We start from the raw sequence: 19,373 nt of genomic DNA, 5'->3' as shown, positions 1-19,373 counted from the left end.
TTGTTTGTCATCATCTCCTCTGTACAAATCCTCCAGGTTTTCCCTTGTCTGGTCCCAGATCCTCGTTGTTGCTATCCATGTCAACCAGTCTTGTGCTTTTTTTCCAGTTTGTTTTACCATTAAGTTCTTTGGTTCTCTTAGCACTGCACTCAGTTTTGAGTTTGTTTATGAGACATCTTTAGTTCTGACACCTGCCTGTCTCCTGCCTGGTGAGTCCTACATTTGGGTTTTCCTTCTTTTCCTCTTGCCACGGACGACAACATTTCCTTTTACATCTCATCTGCCTTATTGCTGGTTTCCACCTTCTTTCCATTTAAAATCATATAAAACCAATTAGTCAAGATAGATGGTATTTGCTTATCACTGCTAAATGCACTAAAAAACTTTATGAAAAAATATAGGTAACTACCATACTTTTGATTTTGTGATTAGTTGAAGGTCTAAATTAGTTTACAGATTGTACAACTAGAGGTTTTTACAGTTCTAAAACTTTAAAATATGTATTAAAATAGAGTAATTTAGAGCTGAATTTGGGCTGTGAGTGGAGGCGGGTTGTTTGCATCTGGAATGACATCTTACTGAATCTAACACATTTTGAGATGTCCTGCCACTGTCAACAGGTCTATTATCTAACAGTAGACTGTTCTTTCAAAGCTGTTTTTTTTCTGTTAAACTAGTCACGCAGTACTTAAATCCTTTTTGTGCAACCCACTTTCACATCTTTTCATACACAATGCAGCACTCTCTGGTCCTCTCCATCATTCTACCCACTGACTTTACATAACATCAAATCAGATCATTTCTAAAAAGAATCATGCTCAATACCTGTATTGTATGAACTTTTTCAGTGACTTCACCGTCACTGTTCTTTAAGCACAGCTAAAATGCCATTTCCTTTGGAAAGTAAACAGGTTTTATAAGAGCTACCTTTGCATTGAAGTGATATGTCACATTTTATTTATTGCAAGTACATTTCTTTCAGGAGCACATGCTTTCAAGGCCTCTGGATAAAGAAAAAAATCTTTCATCTGATGATGAAAATGTTCACAGGACCATGACAAAATGTCTTACATCTTTGCTAGCATGTACAGCAATCACAGTAACACTGTTCGAGATTTTCCTTGACTGAAAGTACCCAAGTTCCAGCCCCCGTGTTTAACTTTGAGCACAGGGAATAATTCTTTCACTGCTGTATACAAGTCTTCAAAATCCTGGTTGACTGCGATGTCCTAAAAATGAGACAGAGAGAGAGTGAGTGAATGAGTCTGGCAAAATAAGAAATAAATTATGAGAAAATTATGTTTGAGAAGTAACATGTGTGACTGACTGAAAAGTCCAATGTCTCCATGGCTGAATTGGAATTTTCTTGAACAGACTGAAGGATTGCACAGCACCCAGCACTCAGGATGGGGTTCCTACCGATCTAGCCAGAAACACAGGGGAAAAAAGTAAGAATGCACAGTTGGTTATGCAGGTTATGAAATTGTTTTCTAGGGGTAGGGATTGTAAAAAAAATGATTCCTATCCTTTTCACCCCATTTAATCTTTTAAATATTTCCATTTTTTAGATATTTTTAGAAGCTGGATGACGTGATTGATATCATAAAGTCATTTAGCCTGCATGGGTTGTCTAGATAGCTAACATGCTTTTTAAAAGAACTAAAGCTCTTTAAACACCATGCTAATTCTAACTAGTTTTAAAAATGACAATTTGCTCTTCAGGTGGTATTCCTGTTTGGGATCTTCATAAAATCTGTACTGTCTGAATTTAATAAATTGAAATTCATTGGATTATGGTTATATTACAGTGAATTGGATTGTAATTAGTTTAGATTGTCTTGAGATGACGTTTGCTGTGATTTGACGCCGTATACTGTAAATAAAACTAATTTGAACTGAATTGAATTGTTAGCTTGAAAAATCCTTTAAGCCAACATGTGGCTGTGCATATGCATGATAACAACAAATTGAATTCCTTATTATTTGCAATAATTAGTAAAAGAAAAGGGGTAGAGCCTTCAGCTATCAGCTGAAGAGCAGCTCTTGAATGGTAACCTCATGTCAAGCTGTTGAGGCAGAAAGCCACCTTCCCCATGTGAGAGAGTATGGTTGCATAGTCAAAAATATATATATATTTAAGCTCTTTTCTATGACCTCTTTGGAAAAAAATCGTGAGAAAAAGGATAGATGGCAGGTGAAATTTGAGTTACTACAGCTGTCCCTTAAGGTGAACCTAAACACCCTTCAGACGAGCTTGTGTTTGTTAACACATGATCTCATTCTTTGGGTAACCACCCTCAGACCACAGAGGATTGTTGGAACATCGACTGACAGGTAAAGCTTCACTGCAGACGCTGTTCCATTTTCTCACTCTGTTGCACTTCTGAGACACCCTTCGTTTTGAGACAAGGGGTGTCTCAGAACAAGACATGAAAATACTTAAAAGTCCCCCACATCTTATTACCCAAAGAGATTAGCACTAATTTTCATGCCAGCTGCCTCACACTCAGTGGCAAATTGGTGCTTGAAGTAGGTCCCTTCTTAATGAAGCCACTAGGACCAGATCATCCTCAAAAAGCAAAGATGCATTCACAAGCAGACTGAGCTGGAAACCCTCCAGGCCTAAAGATTTGGTGACAAAGGGAAGCCCTGGTTGTGTCCGACGTGCGCTGGAAATGAGTCTGACTTGCAACAGTGACATGAATTAAGCTCTCACTTGGTGGTAAAGAGACTGAATGGCCCATAATACTATAGGGCCTATAAGATTTTTTGGCAATAGTGGCCTTTATTATTAAAAGTTGCTTGACAGGAAAGGAGTCCATTTTCTAGTTCGCATGCTAAGCTAAGCTAACCATAATAATCTTTTCTTAAATATATAAGCTTTTAAGTGAATCCTAAATTGTCTTCATGACCCGTTAATTCAGCTGTGGTACTGACATAGACTACAATGGACTGTGATCCATTTATTTACCCTGCTATTTCCAATGATACCCCCCACGGCTTGTGAAGCCAGAAACAATCTCTTTTCAACAGCTTACATTCAGGAATTTGATTGTCTTGTTTGCTTTGAGGCCCACAGCGAGGCGGATGGCTCCCTCAGCGGGTATTCGGTTGTTACTGTGGCGAGAAACAAATGCAGAAAACAAAACAAAAAAAGTGTGTTGGAGTGTGTGAGATGCAATCATAAAGTGTTATTTTTTTAAAAATGATATTATTCACCCAAGTAGCAAAACTTGCTAGAAATTTTTAAAACTTGCTTTGTTTCACTGAAGAAGTGAAAAAAACTGCTGGGGACGAGAAGGATTGTTTCAACTTTTTATCAAGGCAGCCTCTTTAAAAAAAAAACAAAAAAAAAACCAGATCTTGTAGAGCAATCTCCAAGACTCAGAGGCTCGTAAACTCTATATTTAGAGAAGCATGCTCAAATGTCAGGTCACTTTCATCTCTGATTCATGAAAGAATAATTAAACAGAGAGCTCAACCTTCGCTGCTTCGAACTTGATTACTATTCACTAATCTGATCATCAGATACCAAGATAAGAAAGACTCATACCTCACATTCAACTCCTCCAAAACATTATTCTCCTTAAGAGCGTGTCCTAAAGCGACGGCTCCCTCTCTGCCAAAGCCATTGAATGACAGATCCACAGTTCTGAGAAAAACATTTACCTGATAAAAAATAACAAAGAAAATAAGGTGAAGGAAGATCTCAGATGCAAAAATAGCTACAAGCAACACTGACTGGGGTTTAACCTTGTAGCACCCACAGTTGCAGATATGCAACATTGCCTAAAATTATCAAAAATAGCCCAATTCCAAAAATTCCAAAACCATTGGTTTATTCCCACCCAAAAAGATGCAAGAAGAGCCAAAATGATTTTTTTCAATGATTATTCATATGCTTGGGTGCTACAAGGTTAAACACATCTCAGGCCAGTCTCCCAAGAAAAAAAATAGTTGAGTTTTTGTCCACAATGTAGTACTGTAGTTTCACAATGGAGGTGCTAAAAATGTAAAATTGTTTTCTACATGGAAGTTTCAGGCGATGTGATGCAAACTTGCTGTCATATATCTTCTCATTTTTGAGTTTTTTTAACCCTACCTACGACCATGTTTTTATTAATATCCAAACCTCACAATGGATTTGTTTCCTAACCAACGCCATTGTCCATCCACAACAATGTTCTTTAAGCGTTTTTAGACTTAGAGAATAGTTGAGCAATATCACATTTCTCTTGAATATGCAAAATTTAAGCATTTTACAATTTACCAACAAAAATGTGAGCATTTAATGTTAACAGGCAAAAATGTTGCCGTAATTTTATAATGTTGCCTCTACTATGAAACTGCGACATTTTTAAGCATAGCTATTATACATTGTGGTGAGAGAAAAAGTTGCAGATTTAAATAATTTGAACAATAAATTATTGTTGACCTCACAGGCAGTTGCTCTCACGACCACAAGAGACTGCAAAATCTTAGGAAGTTTTGGGGAGTACTTCTGCATAATGTCAAAAACATTTTTGTTTTTGTAGCTTGAGGGGAAGTAGTGCAGAGCCTGCAGAATCCTGAGGCACCACAAACGTTTGGAAATGGAAGAATAATGAGGTATAGAGTTAGAAACAAATGAGCCGATACTAGACTTCTGCAGTATAAATAATGAATATACTCGGGATTCACAACATGTAGTCTGTGACTTTGACATGATATTTGCAGAACTGCAGGTTTAAGAGGTGTTCTATATTATATTTCAAGTGCTAATGAAAATGGGCCATTTTGACCTTTTAACTGTACCATTGGATCTTATGACGTCTTGCATGAAATCTAAAACGATTGGTCAAACATGAATTTGTATTACCCCAAGGCCGTTGGCTAGCATCACTGCTCCTCTCCCTCCAATGCAGTTCCAGGCAAGACTTAGAGATCTCAACCCTGTGTTCTCTGACAGAGAACTGCCAAGCGTTTGCCCTTAGGATGAGAAACAAAATAAGAAATCTGAGCAACAACAGGGCAAAAAAAAACAAAAAACCCTGAGATTCTCATCTCATAGTTCCATCAGTTTCTTGGAAAAAAAATCTACGATGACAGACAATTGAGACGTCCTTGCAGTAAGAGGTCATCATCAAGTCTCTTCTCCACATTTTGGGAGACAGAATTTTTCATCACTAGTAGGCTCCCTTGAGATGTTGATGTTGAGTGTAAGAAGCAAATATCCCCTACCTGACAGAAGTATCAGAAGGTGCATACGACTGAGCATTTCACATCCACAGCCAAATCACTCAAGACTATGGCTTTGGCTGAAAAAGCATCAACACCATAGCTTGAATGTCAGCGTGTTTGACTGGTCTTCTTTCTCTCCTCACGGAGGAGAGCTCTCCAAACTCATGCATATGTCCTTTGATATCTCAGCAGTGGAGATTACAGAACTGACTATGTGGGGGTGAATCATGCCTGCGCAGTGGCAATAAGACACGGCAGCGTCCCCCTTTCTCGCAGACAGATTTATTTTCAATTACCTACATTGGATGCTCAGTCTCCTGCTCTGCCATTCTTCCACAAGGGGCCAGTCACAAAGCTCATCCACATGATAATTGAACGAGGTTTTAATGAAGGCGAAATGTTCCTGACCTTTGAGTGCCATACTCTGCTGCTGCCTGCTGTCCTATGTCTGTTTGGAGATAAGGCTCCACTATTATGGCAAATTTTTTTTTATTGGAATGGCTTTCCAAAAATCTAATAATAGTAGACCACAGCTCACATGTTGTCATCTCTGCACTCTCCACAGTAATTGGTCGATTTATAGGACTCTACTGAATATTCAGTGGTTATTCAATAAGGCAGAAAAGAGGGCCATAAACTCATATGTGGGTGCTCTCAACAACCACTTAAAGCCATCCCTTATAAATATCATAAGCTTACACCCAGTGGAAATTTGCACTGCAAGGAATGAGTGGACTGACACTTTTCTGCAGAATTTATAGATTAAAAGTTCATTCAGAGTTACTTTTTCTTTAAGTCTCAGTTTAACATATAAAGACATTTGTTCAATGATACTTATATTTGTCTACAAATTTTTGTGTGTGTAACGGTTTGGGTGATTAATACTGGCAGGTGTGACTGAAGTATTTGAGTGACACCCTCCGCTACATGTTTTTAAGGTTGTGGCTCATAAAGAAATAATTGTTCAGTGGTAGTTTGGCATTCATTGGAAAGTTGAGACAGACAATTAGTTTTAGATGCCTGCATCAAAGTACTTTACCCCTCACTGTTCCATAAGTTTCAAACCATATAAGGGTTTTTAGTCTCAGATACCTCAGCTACTAAAATCAATTTCTGAGATGGAAGCAACTTTAGGAGAAACACAGGAAAAGTATACAGAAGCAGAGGCAAGTGTTGTTCTGCTGGAAGATTCTCCAGACTGCAATACATCAAGGGCAAGAGATGTAAGTAGTGGAGGTGTGGGACTGCATAGAAGCCGTCAAAAATAACAGTGAAATATAAAACTGACAAGCATGATAGTGATTGAGGCTCTAAAGGTACTCTGTTTAGTAATTCATGTAAGATTCTAAAGGAGGTGCTGGATAAAAAAGGATGTACCCTCACAGAGTGGAAAGTCAACCAGAGATAAGATTGTAAAACCAGCACACCAAAGGAAAAATGTGTACATTTGAATTGAAATTATGTCAACTCTCTGTTTCCTGAGGTGACAAAGGGCAAAGAAGAGGACAGCTCAATCTCACACCAGAACGTGTGAGGGCTACATCAATCCACAGCACAAAATGTCGCTGGTTCAAAATGAAGCTAAAAAAAACGAGTTGAATTCCAATGCATGACAAAATCTACCTTTTTGAAATTGTGTAAGTAAAACTGTAACTGTAACACTTTATAATAAAAAAAAGACTTACAAGGAAGAAGAGGGGGGTTGAAGATGGTGTTACACTGCAGACTGTCAAACAAGACAGACGAGTTTAAGCACTACCCTGTCCAATATTGTCCAAGGACTTTACACCTTTCAATTTTGAAGCTATTCATGGATGGTTAGGGTAAGGAATACAAAAAAAAATAAAAAAAAAATTTTTGTGTTTTAGGAGTAAAGATGAGAAACACTGGCCAACCCAGCAACCCAGCAGAATAGTTGGAAAAGGGAACATTTTGAGAGGTCTGACTTTTCGTCTAATGGCCAATATTAAACCGAAACATGAGAAGCAAGTTGTAAAAAGATATAAAGAGAAACTACACTTATCTACATCTCCTTCCACACAGCTTTTGTGGGTTTTTTGCAAATGGAACATGCAATTAAGTTATCTGATGGTGCTAATGGAAAATGTGTGTAAAACAGTATCTGGACAACGATCTTTAATATCAGCTTAATAAAAACGTGAGTCACGGTTAATGTTTCATTCTTTGAAAGGCTATGACCTAACAAAAAAAAAAAACAAGACCATTATCATTCAAAGTAATTGCTTTGGTACCTGCACGCTCTCCCAGGGCGTTGTAGCTCAGGTCGAGTCGCTGCAGCGTGGAGTTGGTGGTAAGTGCGGGGCCGAGGTACTCAGCGGACTGGTCTGTGATGTGGTTTCCTGATAGATGCAGGCTCACCAGGGCGCTGTTCTCCTTAAGCATACTAGATATTGCTCTGGCACCATGATCCCCAATATTGTTGTCAGACAGGTCCACTTCTGGAAATGACACACAAATTTAAGCATTTAAGATTAAATACTGTGGAAAGAGGAGAGTACAAAGTGCAGTGTGTGGCATGAAAAGCTATTCAAAAGAATGTTCCAAAGAGAAGAAGCAGACTTTAAAAAAAAAATCTGAATAAGTTCTATACTTTTACACTCATACCACTTTGCTGATTATCGTTGTTACAGTTTGATGTGGTGACATTTCCACTGATGTGTTTCACAAAAAAAGAAAAAGAATATTTTTGTCACAATTCTCAGAAAACAGTTGATTGACAAAAGGTTTTTGCAGACATTTGCAGTTACCTTCATAGGATGAAATATAACGATTCTGGTGCCTTGACCCCTAATCCGTAGCTAATACCAGGTTTACTTTATTTGCAGTCGATGGCTGTTTGGTTCTTCGTTGTAAATCCTTATGTGTCGAGTTCAACGTTTGTGGATTTGTCTGGAAAGTTTTGCAGTGATTAATTGCTGTAACAACCGCAGAAATGAATGCTCTTAGAATTAGTTTTCATCCCTTAAGTTACTGCAAAAGCAGTCTGCAATATCTCTTGTGTTTCTGCAAACCACAGATGCAACTTTTCTGGCTGTGTTTATCGCCAATGACCAAAACGTTAGCTTGCTGAAAAACTAAAGCATCATTCACCTCAGCATCTAAGCACGGCCATTTGTAGCACAGGTAGCATGCTGTGATTATCATTTAGAGTAAACGACTGCTTATGTTGTTTTATTGAGTTTACTGAGATGACTTTTTGTGACATTGCAGTAAAGATAACTCATCGTTACTGATCGGAATTATTACTTTCTGCATGTTTGATCATCTAAAGTCAGAAAAAGATCCCCTTTTGACTTTCTGCATGTGCACTGAATAAATGTACATTTTACTAATTTGTTATTCAGTATGTGCATGAAATTGGATCACTACTTAAAGTTGATGTGTGATGCATCACAAAGCACAATGACGGTAATGTCAGCTGAAAGGGCCCGTGCGACTCAGGAGTCATTCTACGTGGATAAGTGCCTGAGCCGCACGTCCAGTGGGGTTATATGGAATGAGACGCCGTCAGATATAAAGCAGGGACCCAGATGTTAACTCATATGCTGTTAATGTAAGTAGGGTGAGAATGTTGCACGAGTGGGAGTGATTATGACACTTCTGCTAGAAAAAAAGTGCCACCATGTGTGTGTGGAAGGCAAAAGAAAGACACAAAGTGTGTATGCATGAGTGCCCAGTACTACCACCTGTAATGTAACAATTTTCCTTCAACATCTTGGCAATAGCAGCTCCGCCCATTCCTTCCATCCAATTATCTCGCAGGTTCAGCTGCAGTATTGAAGTGTTGGTTACCAGGGGAACCGCCAGTGCTTTGGTGCCCTGCAAATACAAAAACTCCCACCCTCAAAGTGAAATTTTTCTGTTTGTTCAACGCAGTGTATTTTCTTATCTGTATTCCATTTAAAAGAGTAGGTGCAGGTGGGCAGAGGAACAGGGGGGGATTATCATACCTGTGTGAGGGAAATTAAATAGAAGGGAGCTGTGTGGCGGCAGGGGTCAGAAATGTAGCTCATAGGAGATGAAAATTATAGTTTCAAGCACAGCTAATGAGAAAGTTGAGCACAGGGAGCGTTGTGTTAACTTGACCTAAAAAATAAATTAGATGGTGAAAAGAAGGTGTGTTTAAGTATCTATCTGTTGGATTTGAAAAAGTCTAGCAATCTGTGAAGCCATAAAATAGGAAACATTTGTAATTCAACCTCAACCTGTGACAGACAGGTGATGATTGTAGAACCATGTTTCTGAAGTCCAAACGTCATGAAAAGGTTTGTGAAGGAAGCGGTTCATTTTTACAACTTTAATTTTCATCATTACGGAAAAGCTGAAGCTTGCTAAAACAGTTGATTGATTAGTGGGCCACAATGGGGTTCTGACGTGTAAAAATAATGACTTTCAGTTTTGTTTATTTGTACTATCTTTCTTATTTTCTAAGTACACCGTAAAATCTGATAAATGATTGTGCTGGACACAGGCCTACCTCTTTATATTTGGTAAACATGAAGTATTTATGTCCAGTTAATATTTTTAGCGTATATAATTCTAGCTCTTAAATATGTAACTTCAAATCTGTTTTATGGACGCGAGTGGACGATTCATTCATTACCTCCTCATCAATTAATTGGGTAAGAAGTCTGGAACTAATTTACTTTGTGACATTTATGTTTCGTTTGTGGCAGACCTAATTCATCCATCCATTATCTATACCGCTGAATCCGTCGGTCGGGTCGCGGACAGACCTAATTGTGAAATCAAAATGTGAGCCTTCAGTGCAAGTGAAACATACCATCTCAAAGCATTAATAGTGGCCAAATGAACAAATTGGGCACATTCTGAGAAAAGAGTGGTTACTGGTTAGCTAAGACACATAAAAGGACAGAAGATAGCAGCTGCGGATTATTGTTGGATCCTTGGTAAAGGTAAAGATAAACCCCTTCACAACATCCTGCCAAGCGTGGGACACTCTCCAGCAGATTCTGCATTTCATTGTCCAAGCACATCATAAACAAAGGACTTCACAAGAGCAGAAAGACAATGTTCTCAAGATCTAAACAAAAGGCATGAAAGACTAAGAAAATGAGCATATTTAACTTTGCAAACAAAAAGAAAAAAATCTAGAAAAGAAAATTGATACGATTTATGATCATGTAGCAGAATAACAGTGTCGGTGCGATTGCAGGAACATGCCTGGCTTCTAATGGAGCTGGGTCACTAATGTTACGTAGAAATTAGGACAGAATTTAGAAGCAGTAATACGTTCTGAGGTGCAGACAGATAGTTTTGCAGCAGATTCAACCAAAAATTGCTGAGCCGATTGGATAGCACTTCGTAGTACAGATGGACAATCACCCCAACAGCTACTGCGAAAGCAACTCGAGTCTCGTTCACAATGAAGTGGATAAAGATGTGGAATATTCTGCAATGTCCAAGTCAAACACAACTGATCTCAAATGGACTGAGCTCTATTTTACTTACTGAATACAAAACTAAAAGTAGAAAGTTCCGCAAATAAACAACAACTGAGGGCAGCGGCAGTAAAGACCCGGAAAAGCATCACAAAGGATTTCAAGGGTTCATTTCTAGTAGTCAAAGGCCTTCCAGGGACAAATATTCTAAATCAGTATCATATTCATGATTATGTTGATGTGTTCAATCGTATTGGAGCCTTTAAAAAAGAGTTATCAACATATTAAAATTTCACAATACCTTCAATTAAATCTGGCAGTCTGCACTTTAAACTTTTTAATTGGATATTCATATTTTAAGTAACAATTATTGATTAAATAACAGTTGAGTAGATAGATGTTACATTTCCGGACTAACTGTACACGTAAATGTGAGGTGACTGGAAAGCTAAAAAAAAAAAAAGAATCCTACGAAGCTCAGCTGTATTAGTGAAAGCTGAGCAGTCCTCTCCAGAATTTGTCATGATCAGTGCAGGGAAATGTGAGTTTGAATTCATGAATCGTTCAATAATATTTCGGTCGAATATTTTTCTTTTTGAGAGGCTGTGTTCAGTTTGAGTGCTTTTTCCCTGGTGGAACTGATCTGATAAGAAACAATAATGGATGGGAGGATTCAGTGTTGGGCTTAGTCTAATGGACAATACACAAATTACTAGAAGGCAAAAATATTTTTGCCCCCTTCTTTTCTACCAAATTATTTTAAAGAAGACATTTGAATACACACGAGGTCCCTTGGATCAGCAAACATATGAAATGTACAAAGAGCTGGGATATTATGTAAAATATAGATAAAAACAGAACACAATGATTTGCAAAACTCATACTCTACAATTTCATTCACAATAGAAAATAGAATAGAATACAAAACCTCTTCTCTTAACAGCTGTCTGCAAACATCTGGTTACTGAGGAGGCCGTTTCTGGACCTTTGGAAAAAGAATGGTGTCCCATTCTTGTCCCATATAGGATTCTAGCTATTCAACAATTTGGGGTCTTCTGTGTCAAAACTAGAAGTTTTATGACACGCCCAATCTTTTCAGCTGGCGAAAGGTCTCTGCCTCTCTTAAGTGCTTTTTTCGAACCCACTCATGCAACTGACTCGTTATCAATGAACCTAATTAGTTTGAACTTTTTCCTCAGCTGTTTCATTTCTTCTTCTTTTTTGCTGCCATTAGATTAAAGATAAGATGATATTGTTCACGAACCAATAAAAGGTCTCACCTTCAACATTTGATGTTTTCTATGTTCTGTTGTGAATTGGATATTAGTTTGTGAGATTTACAAATCATTGCACTCTATCTCGTTTGATTTGTTATCACAAAAAGTCCCATAAATCTGCCCCCCCCCCCCCCTTTAACATTTAGTTTTTAAACAGTGATTACGGTACCTGAGGCCCCAGACCACGATGCATCATAGCCAGCTTGCTATTTTCGATGTGCTGCAGGAAATGAAAGGCTGGCACGACATGTAACTTTTCACATGCCTTCATGTAACACGTCTTCCCCGTCAAATCATATGCCTCTTCCTCTCCTGCAACATAAATAAAGACACTAACGTCTGAATAGTTCAATAGCGTCTGAATTTTTTTCTATCTATACCCCTTTGACAAAAGAGAGATGAGGCACTTTCACCCTGGAGGAGGACCTTTTGAGCTTGATATTGAAAAGTCCCTCATGGCTGATTTTGCCCTGTCAGGAGAGCTTATTCGTCCCATTCATACCAGATGGTTTTCACTTCTGGTGAAAGGAAGCCTGACACAAAGACGGAGATGAAATCATTTACATGCAGAACAAGACTCTGCGTATGTGGGTGGGTGCATGGAGGGGTCTCTCTTTTTTTTTTTATGAAATCATTCAGAGATTGAGATGTTCAGGGAAAGGATGGAACAGATGGGAGTGACAGGAGGGATTTTCCTTATCGTTGTATGCTCTGATCAAGATTAAATCAAGACGCGCTATCGAATGAATCACTTCTTGATGCCTGATGTGAAATAAGACTTCAGGCAGCAAATGATAAGGAAGTGGCTGAATTAAAATCGAAAAACTCTGACTCTCCTCTCGTTTTTCCTGCCATAATCAGCTCTACCTCTGAGCTCCAAATCTGTGTCAGATTGTTCATCGGACGTCACACTCTCCTTTTCCTCCTCCTCGCTCTCTTCATCTCGCATGCTTCTGCCAGGCCTTGAGCGTTGGTCTTTTGGCCCACGCACACCAACCTCTGTCTGGCTCGATCCTTGCTGAATAAAGTATGAGAGAGTAGGAAAATCGTGATTCGTCAGGCCTGACTGTTGTTGGTAGTCGGAATGAGGAGATCTGATTGGAATAGCTGCAAGGAGAATAAAACTGATGCTTATATGCTGAACAACAAGTCCATCATTATGGATGGGTCATTTTAACACAAGTATTTCCTTATTCTTCCACTCCTTTCTTCCCACCTCCCTTTAACATCTTGTTTTTGCCACCTTATAATATTTCTATGCCGGTAACATCATTCACATGTGCCTCAGTCAGACATGTCATAGGTTATCGTTTAGATTCAACAGCCTACTGAAAACAAAGTACTGTTTATCATGGGAGCAGTAAGGTGAATGTTTTATGGAACTTTTTGTGTGCACAAGTTTTAAAGATATTCAGCTCTTGTAGTGCATCTCTCACATTTCACGTAGAGTATGCAGACCTGTGACTGGACTGCATAAAAATGTAATTAAAAAAGACTTTAAGGGTGAGACACCGAGTTCACCCTCCTGTTGAATAAATTCATGAGAGTCAACAGGTCGAAAGAGTCATCTATAAAAAAATAAATAACCGGTCTCGAGCCGTTATTTGAGCTTGTGTTGAGGAAAGTGCTCACACGGGCCTAGAGATGGTCATTATGATCTCCATCTCTGAAAGCCATTATGCCCTAGCAGGTCTATAACATGCTTTGAACTCCCTCTCTAGTGTCTTTTTGAAGTCTTATCAAGCTGTATAAATCTGCTCCTGAACTGCCCCTTGCGTGTCATCTATCCAACCTGGTTGTTTACACTTTCCGATCAAAAGTTTTCAGACTTGGCTGGATAGTAAGCTTCCTACCTCCCCCAGCTGTGGATTCTCTTTATCCAACTCTGCTTCATTGTCTTCCAGTACAGACGGCAGAGGGTCCTCGATGGCCAAATTCTTCTTGTGAGCCATGACTTCTAATACGGAGTAATTGCAAAATTGAGACAGTTATTTTGCCTTCTTTGTGCGAAAAAAAATCGTTCTAATCCAGCTCTTTTGTTGTGCCCATTTCCAAGCTTTATTGTACAATATCTATGCTGTCAGTGAAATCACTGCACTGGACTCAAGCAGGGTGTTGTGCATTGTGTGCTCATGCAACCTATTTTGCTCTAAGGAAGGGTCAAATTCTACTGGTGTAACTGGAAAGGCTACTTCTTCGCTGCCTGAGGGTCAGCACCAATCAGAGTCCTAGTGTAAAGTTTGGATGGCTTGTTTTGTTGACTAGTTGCCATGGTGCCCCTTGGCATCTCAGTACTGATTGCCAGCTCGCTGAGCCATGAAGACCAGCACTTCCAGAGGCAGAATGAGGAGGAGGGAAGTCAATGGCTTGTTTAGAGAGAATTCTTAATAAACTAATTGTGACCTTTACACTAAAATGCATCAAGCTTAAACAGTTTCAACAGCGTGGATAAACCTTTCCAGTTCTGTCTCTCTCTGACATAAACAAGAAGGGGGGGAAAAAAAAAACAAGAAAATGAGTTTACACGTTCTGTAAATGTTTCTCTTTATTTGTTAGTAAATGCAAAGTCGTTGCAGTTGATGCATTAAAATGGAATATCCTCAATCAAGTAAACAACAAAAGGTCATTAGAGCAGAGGCTGATTGGATCAGAGTTGTTCATAGCAGCAGCGATGCGCAAACACAGAGAAAGAAACCCCACAAGAAAGTTGTCACCCAAAGCCCTTTGAGAAAGGCCAGACAACCACACAGTACTGCCTCACTGACACAGTGCTGGTACAAGGACAGCGCTTTTTTAAATATCAACAGGAGACAGAAGATCACCATGCATTTATGCAATGCTGCTGACATATCCTCATACCTAAAGGATATGAGAGACATTTTTATAGAATACACTTTTTTGATATATTTTTTTTCTAAACCAAGCATAGTTATGGTGCTCATTTACATAATCAAAATACATTCTTAGAAAAAAAAACTGAAGTGTTCTTTATAGTTTATACTTTGTCTTTTAATATATATCTATGTATATATATTTATAAAGAAGCTTTATATACACTGTAAAATTCAATTGATTATATTTACTTAGAAAAAGCACGGAAACATATTACTTTAAAAAATATATATTATTGGAGAACAGAAAATCCAATACCTGCCCTAACTTAATTTGTTTGTCTTCTCTTAGTAATTAGCACATCTACTCCTTGCAAGCTTTTACGAACTTATTAGTTGCATTTGTTAGTATGGAATACAATTTTAATTGCATCTTACTTTTTTTTTTTAAGGTAATTGGTTTTCATGCTTTTTCAATGTAATGTTAACAAACTGGATTTTAAAGTGAAGCTGTATCTTGTATCGATTTTTTTTCCTGATGCACATTTTACGTCACAGACATTTTGTTGACAGCTCTCATTCCAGTTAAACTAAAAGAGTTCAAACAAGCTATAAAGCGGAGACATTCATCCAGAATGAACAAAAGGGGGGACAATGGGAATCACCCATTTCCCCCACACAAATGAAATAGCCGAGTAAAACAAAAAGAAAAGAAAATAGGCAGAAGAATCTTCTGTGACGGCTTGGGACATTAAAAGAAAATTTTAAAAAAATGACAGGAAAAACCTCACATTAAAATCACTTCAACATGCTGACAGCTGTCTTTCATTTGAATACTAATACAAGGAAAGGAAAACACAAGACTCAGAAGCCAACAAGAAAAAGTTACATGTTAATGCAGAGTAGGTGATCAGAAAAACATCCTCTGCACAAATATTTCTTAATCACGACTCTGACTCATTGGAAAGCAGCACATGAGCAAAGTGGCAGTGCCATTTCTCATCAGGAGAAAGGAGACAGACTTAAGAAAAACTTAAAACAATGGGTATGAACTTCTGAGCTCACAGCTAAAAACCATGTGGGCAGTTTCCTGTTACCAAAACACCATCTGTAACATGGAATTTGCAGGCATGTGTGACTCAGAGCAACAAATCTAAGCCTTCATTTTCTTAAAATCGGACCATGTAACTGGAGAAAAAGCAGAATGAGCAAAACACACACCTGAGGTCATGCACGTTTACACCCACTCTCATAGATGATTTCTGGGGCACACATACATGCACACACATGGGTGCTAATGCCACTGGGCAGGCGTCAGTTCACAGTGAAGGGTTGTCATGTGAGCCACAGGATAGCACAAAACATGCAGAGAAATAACTGAAAGAATTAATGTACCAAATGTTGGCAAAGAGTTAATGTAAGGCAAGAGGCAGAGGAGTTACGAGATGCAAATCTTAAAAGCTCCAATGTTGATGAATGAACAAGTTGACAGCTGTCGGATACGATCTGGCCTGCATAATTCGCTTTACTTAAAGGGCCCTTAGCATGATGATCCAGCTTATCTGCAGTGTTAAAGTGATGTTTTACATCCTTAAACGTCACCAAAAGATCAAAGTATAAAAAAAATATCGAGGTATACACATGTTTAAGTATTTTTATGCAGAAGGAACTCATTTTACCCAGTAGTCTCTAACACTCTGTCCACTGTGAGCACTTTAAAAGTGGAAATGATCATGCTGCAAGGAACGAGTGATCCACTAATACCTTTCAGAGTACAGTTCTTTCTTCGTCTACAAGTAAATGTGTTTTTGGTTGCGAGAGCAAGTTGACCCTTTTCAGCTTCCCCAAAGACTAAGCAATCTGGGATCAGTGGAAGCGGTTTGTTTTCCGCGGCCAGCAGCAGTCATTAAAGTGTTTAGATTTGTTTGCTACAACTGACGGATGACAGTTTTATGAACAATATCCACTACGTCACTGGCTTTGCAGGGATACTGAAAATAAGAGTCAAGGCTGTTCAAACACTAAAAGGGCACGAGTATGAACTTATCCTTTTGATGGTTCCACAATTGCTCACAGTTACTCTCGCAAGCAAATGCACAATCGCAGGTACTGAGCATATACCAAACAGAGCCAACCTGGTGTAGTCTTCGCTGTTGTTCTGCTCACTTTGATATTCGGAATCCGATTCTGTCTGGAACCCGTACAGCTGGCCCTCGCGCTGTCATGTTTGACAACGTACTAGATTCTCAAGGAGTAGTGCACGTTTGTGAATCACTGTCATCACTTTCCCTTCCCTTCAGCAAACATCCAGAAATTTGATCAACTTTTTTTCCCCTACTTAAGCTTAGATAAAAACGTATATTTGTATATTTGTTCCAAGCATTTCCAGTTTTTAGACCAGTGCTGCATTGCATTAGGACTGACTTTACCTTACATGAAAAAGAAAAATAGCCCTCTATTCTTTTAATAAGAAAAAAAATTAAACAAAAGAGCCTGTTTTCACTCATGAAATTACACACCGTTGTTTTGTCAGGACCCCTTGTCACAAATCAGTGCAAGGGGAAGCAGCTATTTTTACATGACTGAAGAATGTCAGAAAGAAAACGTTACAAATCAGTGCATTTAAAATCCAACCACAATCTTTTCCTGCAACTAACCAACTAGTTTATTAAAAGCTAATCAGGAAGTAATATTGCCAGAACTTAACCATGTATCTATGATGTTTAAGCGTGATCAAACAGTGTGCCAAAAGGGAATGGAAAACAAATAAGTAAAAAAAAAAAAAGTTGTGCCAAACTCGTCTGTAAATCATACCTCATGATTCAAAGTCCAGTGACTGCGTGTTGCTCTACTGCAATATGAGGACCTTGTTGTCGGAGCGCTCTCTACATGTAATTACCTATCAGAGGACCCAACAAAGGGCATCATTTGCATTTCTTGGAGATGAGGAGGGTTTAGACAAAACAACTATTTTGGATGAAAACGGAATGGTGTGTAGCAAAAAAAGCAGAATGTGCCTCAATTTTTGCTGTCACACAACATGGCAAAGGCCTCAAAAGCAACAAAAATTAAACATTTTGACAAAATGTTAAAAAACAAAAAATGCCACCATGAAAACCTGACAAGAACATTGACAATCAACCCCCTCAAAAACCAAAAAAAGTATTCTATTGATTTATTCATTTATAATTTCAAGAAAGACCTTTCCAAAGAAAAACTTCCCTCCACCAGAATTATATGATTCGAGAACATGTACCATTGTGCACACATTGACATTTAAATGGTAAAGTCTAAGAGATCTGAAGAACTTTGAATATTTTCTTTTACTTTTGTCATTAATTTAAAATTTTAATAGTTTGATTCCAAATTTAATGGGTGCACTGCATATTCCATCCAACAGGTTTGGCAAGCGCCAGCTGGAACGCACAAGTTTCTGATGTTATGACAGAATGGACGGGCCACCGGAGAGCACTGGTATTCAGGTTGATGCCTTTTGAAGGATTGCCAGTAGTGGGTTGATAATATGTTAATTGAGCTCTTACAGGAGTGTTGTTGTAACAATTGCAAATGGCCCGGGAACATGCTAATTTGGTTTGGAAAATATATGTCCATTTTTGTCGGAATGCCTGTACATCTCTCACTTTCCCAAAATGACAACCTCTATTGACAAAAAATGTTTAAAAAATTAAATAAAAAAAATAGATAGATACAACAGTCCACATATATTTCATCAGTGCCCTCACTTTCCCAACTAGCAAAGTTGACTCAGTCCTTACAGAAAAGTCAGTTTGTTATCAACGCCACATATTTCCCTGCAAATATATATAAACTCAATAAAAAGCCTTTTGACTCTAACAATAACACAGAGTATATTATATTTCTTGAGTATATTCTTGTCTTTGTCATGCATTCACAATGAGGCAGGTCTTTACACTGGGTGCACACATTATGAATCATAAAGATCAATTTAAAATTTTTGGAAGTATCATCAACAAGCAAAACAGAGTCTCAGAGAACAAAACATTTCCAACTTGCTACAGACGAAATTGCAGAGCCCAACAGAAACAAAATAGTATAAAAAAAAAAAAATTAAAAAAAGAAATGAACTTTTTTTCTTTAATTTTTTTTTCTTTTTCTCTTTTTTTAACAGTACAAAAATTGGCACAGTATTCTTCAACCAGCGCTGCTGTGTCTTTGAGACTGGTTGTTTCCAGAAAGCCTCCAATCCACCGACCTACGAGCAGAAAACCCTGAGAGAGAAAAGACAAAAGGAGGGGGATAAAGACAGATGGACAGAGAGAAACAGACATAAAAAAACAGAGATATTGCAGTCATTACTCATGCAGCGAGCAGGAGCTTTGATGGCCAAATGTGAAATTCAAGTGACAATCCACACAGGAACCATCGTCTGTGATGCATTATGTTGATACTTAATGAGCCATAGTGGCTATGTAGGACCCTTGTTTTGCTCTCATGGTGAGGGTATATGAAGTGTATAATCTTGAATATGCACAAATAATGTCAGAAACAAAAACAGAAATGGAACAGAGCCACTCGCTTTCACTCTAATCCTGTTAGTTTAAAGGCCTCTCTCCACTGGTTTCTATGGTAACCCACTATGT

At 38.3% G+C, this 19,373-nt stretch overlaps 2 protein-coding genes across 2 annotated transcripts in view; both read right to left on the bottom strand.

The window, feature by feature from the left end:
- Window positions 1-971: 971 nt before the first annotated feature.
- On the bottom strand, window positions 972-14,109 carry lrrc74b (leucine rich repeat containing 74B). The gene is made up of 10 exons (XM_075468944.1): window positions 13,774-14,109; window positions 12,788-12,938; window positions 12,090-12,232; window positions 8,928-9,060; window positions 7,473-7,679; window positions 4,859-4,968; window positions 3,554-3,669; window positions 3,039-3,117; window positions 1,328-1,423; window positions 972-1,229 (listed from the first exon to the last, which is right to left on the bottom strand). The coding sequence occupies exons 1-10, from the start codon at window positions 13,870-13,872 to the stop codon at window positions 1,095-1,097; spliced, it is 1,269 nt and encodes a 422-aa protein (XP_075325059.1). The 5' UTR covers window positions 13,873-14,109; the 3' UTR covers window positions 972-1,094.
- A 338-nt stretch (window positions 14,110-14,447) lies between these two features.
- The window catches only part of nos1 (nitric oxide synthase 1 (neuronal)), a 46,268-nt gene continuing 41,342 nt past the window's right edge, over window positions 14,448-19,373 (bottom strand). Inside the window, exon 29 of the mRNA XM_075467389.1 lies at window positions 14,448-19,001. Coding sequence (XP_075323504.1) covers window positions 18,986-19,001 — 16 coding nt within the window. The 3' untranslated portion in view covers window positions 14,448-18,985. The remainder of the gene's footprint in view (window positions 19,002-19,373) is intronic.

The sequence above is a fragment of the Odontesthes bonariensis genome, chromosome 6 (genome assembly GCF_027942865.1).
Source record: "Odontesthes bonariensis isolate fOdoBon6 chromosome 6, fOdoBon6.hap1, whole genome shotgun sequence".
In the NCBI taxonomy this organism is placed as follows: domain Eukaryota; kingdom Metazoa; phylum Chordata; class Actinopteri; order Atheriniformes; family Atherinopsidae; genus Odontesthes; species Odontesthes bonariensis.
Note: the sequence above shows the minus strand (reverse complement) of the source record. Positions and strands in the feature narration are given on the sequence as shown.

Excerpts from the sequence above, each read along its gene's own strand:
- lrrc74b (XM_075468944.1), bottom strand. The coding sequence starts at position 13,872 with ATGGCTCACAAGAAGAATTTGGCCATCGAGGACCCTCTGCCGTCTGTA. Across the intron at positions 4,969-7,472 it reads CGCCCTGGGAGAGCGTGCAG|GGCAAACGCTTGGCAGTTCT; the intron begins GTACCAAAGCAA and ends TCTCATCCTAAG. Across the intron at positions 1,424-3,038 it reads AGACAATCAAATTCCTGAAT|ATCGGTAGGAACCCCATCCT; the intron begins GTAAGCTGTTGA and ends GTTTCTGGCTAG.